Source organism: Mandrillus leucophaeus, unplaced genomic scaffold, assembly GCF_000951045.1.
Source record: "Mandrillus leucophaeus isolate KB7577 unplaced genomic scaffold, Mleu.le_1.0 Scaffold54, whole genome shotgun sequence".
In the NCBI taxonomy this organism is placed as follows: domain Eukaryota; kingdom Metazoa; phylum Chordata; class Mammalia; order Primates; family Cercopithecidae; genus Mandrillus; species Mandrillus leucophaeus.
Window position 1 is genome coordinate 1,129,305 of NW_012105808.1, and position 2,799 is coordinate 1,132,103.

Genomic DNA, 2,799 nt, shown 5'->3' on the forward strand with positions numbered 1-2,799 from the left:
CGGCCACTCAGTGCCAACAGCACGTGCATCTCCGCGTGCAGGGGGCCAGGCCGGGGCGCGGGGCTGGGACTGCGCAATGACATCAGGCTCTAACTGCCTTCAGGCAAGTCCATCGAGGCAGAGGACACAGGTCAGGCTGTGGAGGCCGCTCAGGCCACGTCAGCGGTGGGGCGGTCCAGGCCTCTGCCACGTGTTCCGACCCCAAGCCCGAGGCATCGATGTCTGAGGGAAAGGCCCTGCTCCAGGACAGAGGACCAGAGGGTCTCGGGCACCCCCCCCTGCTCATTGTGACCAGCGGCCTGCCCTGCCCTGCCCTGCCCTGCCCTGCCCTGCCCTGCGGCCTCTGTGTTCTGTCTCGCCCTTTGATGAAGTCACAAACCAAAGGGAGGAGGTCAGGCCTGCAGGGGCTGTTTCGGAGGGCTGGCCACATGGGCAGCTGCAACCTGGGCATGTATGTCTGTGTGGTGAGGGGCTTCTGGACTGGGGGCTCGGCACCGACCCAGGAAGGGGAGCTGTGGCGGGGACATCTGGCCCTAGTCTCAGAGCGACACCCCTCGAACCGCCATCTGGCCCTGGAAGGTGCAAGGGAGGCAGGCTGAGTCTGCTCATGCTACCGCGGGCCGCCCAGGAAGGAAGCAGGCTGCCCGCCAGGCTGGCACGCGCCTCTGGCAGTGGAGGGTTTGCCCTTCAGGAATGGATGGAGACCCTCCAGGCTCCCTCAGCTGCACGCTGGGGGCGAGCACAGGCAGCCACAGGAGTCCTCCAAGCCCGGTGAGCCTGCCCTGTGGCACTGCCAGCACTTGGGACGCCAGACTCGCTTCAGGCGGTGGGCCCCGAGGGCACTGTGACAGCTCAGCACCCACCACAGACCAGCAACAGGACCACCGCGAGCACGCAGACGCCGATGCAAGTGTGTGGGGTCCCGGGATCAGCCCAACTCAGTGACTTCCCTTCTCTGGGGCTAAGGTCTCAGACCTGAGGGGCTCTGGGGAGGGGAGGTCAGAGTGGCCTGGAGAATTCTCCCTAAGGAGGGCCTCAGTCCAGGTCCAGCACAGGAGGGCGGGGGATCCATGGGATCTGCAGGGGATCACCGGGGCTGGCCCTAAGGCCCTCTGGCCAGTGCCAGGGAGGCAGGGTCTCCAACCCAGCAGGCTGCTCAGAGTGGTCCCTGGACAGCAGCCATGCCCTCCCAGGGAGCTTGCCAGACACAAAGGTCCTTTCCCAGCCTCCAGACCACAACCTGCATTTTTTAGGAGCTTTCTGGGGGACCCTCATCTGTGACCTGCCTCCAGGGACACTTCCTTGCTCTACAGACACCACTGATGTGAAGATGCAGGAAACAGGACAACCCCGCATGAAAGGTCCTGTCCACCCACCACTGAGGCCTGGCCCGACTTTCCAGAAGACTCTGTGGAGGACACGCCTCTCGGAGTAAAGGAAACACAGCCCCGCTCCTGCGAAGACGGTGCTCATTTCCATCAGAGGCCACGCCCCCCACTCACGCCAGGCAGAAAGCCTCACCTGCAGGAGCCTGCACCCCACCCAATGCCAGGCACCCCGACATGGTTCCCCATTCCCTGGCACCACAGGCTCAAGCCCTGGTTCAGCACAGTCCCCACCGGGCTGTTGGACTCCTAGTAACCCCAGAGCAGGGTCAGGGAAGGAAGGTGCTGGGCCAGGCCTCTTGCACTCCTCAACAGTCCCCATTTCACAGACAAGCAGGCTGAGGGCCCCAAGGAGGGGGCCCAAAGTTGCCACATGAGCAAACACCACGTGGTTCAGGTGAGCTCAGAGACCTCGGGGTAGCTGCCCTCTCCTGCCCACATGCCAACGTCCCCCTGGCACAGGCCTCCTGGGTCAGCACTCACCTGCAGCCAGGCGGGGGTTGGGGATGTGGGCGATCCTCCTCTTCTCACCAGGGGCAGAGATGTGGACGGAGGGCAGCTTCTCCGCCAGCCTGGGGGGGGCCTGCAGCAAGCTCGCCGATGCCCTCTGCGCCTGCTGGGCCCGCAGGTAGCACACCTCCTGTGCCGTCGGGGGCCGGGCCGGGGGCACCGCAGGACTCCTCCTTGGGGGCTCCGCCTGCATCACCACAAATGCTAAGGCCTGGCAGCACAGCGGGGGCACCTAGAGCAGGTGGCCCCAGGCAGGCTTGGGAGAGGGTGGCTGGAGCTCGGGGGGACGGAGGCACCACCTCCTTGGCTACCTTCTGAGCTGCTGGGCACACTGGGGGGAAGTAGCATGGAGCAGTGGTCCTCAATGCCACGTGGCTCCAGGCTCCCCCACTCCGTGTCTCCCAGTGCCCAGGCTGTGTCCTCAGCCCTGATAAGGCACGGGTAGGTGGGACTACCCCGATGAGACTGGCACTCCATCCAATGCCACTACACCTAATCTTCCTCAAAGCCCCTCCTCTGGGGAGGCTCTGGGACTGGATCAACTTGGACTCTCCTGGCTGCTGGCCTGGGAGCCAGGCTCTCTGCTTTTCCTGCACTGCCTCGCTGCATTTGCACAGGGGCCTGACAAGCGCTACTGTCTCCGGGCTACAGAGGACCCTGGGGCTCAGAGCTGGACAACTGGCCCAGGCCCAGGCCGCACACGGCACAGCAGGCAGTCTGCGGGAGGTCACCCTGGGGCTGCCGTCCCTGCTCTGACCCCCGCCCCAGCACTGTGGGCGATCTAACAGGAAGGGGCAGGAGCCAGTTCTCTCTGGGACTCGGGCAGCGTCAAAGATAAGGTGTCTTCAAAAACCTCATGGAAAAAGTGCACTGTGACGAAACTTGCATGGATTTCAAGTTTTTT

The 2,799-nt window shown here is 64.3% G+C and overlaps 1 protein-coding gene across 1 annotated transcript in view; it reads right to left on the bottom strand.

Annotated features, from left to right (window-relative positions):
• REXO1 (REX1, RNA exonuclease 1 homolog (S. cerevisiae)) overlaps window positions 1-2,799 on the bottom strand; it is a gene marked incomplete at its 5' end in the record, with an annotated part of 23,931 nt that overhangs the window by 14,596 nt on the left and 6,536 nt on the right. The window contains 1 exon segment of the mRNA XM_011997473.1: window positions 1,833-2,127. Coding sequence (XP_011852863.1) covers window positions 1,833-2,127 — 295 coding nt within the window.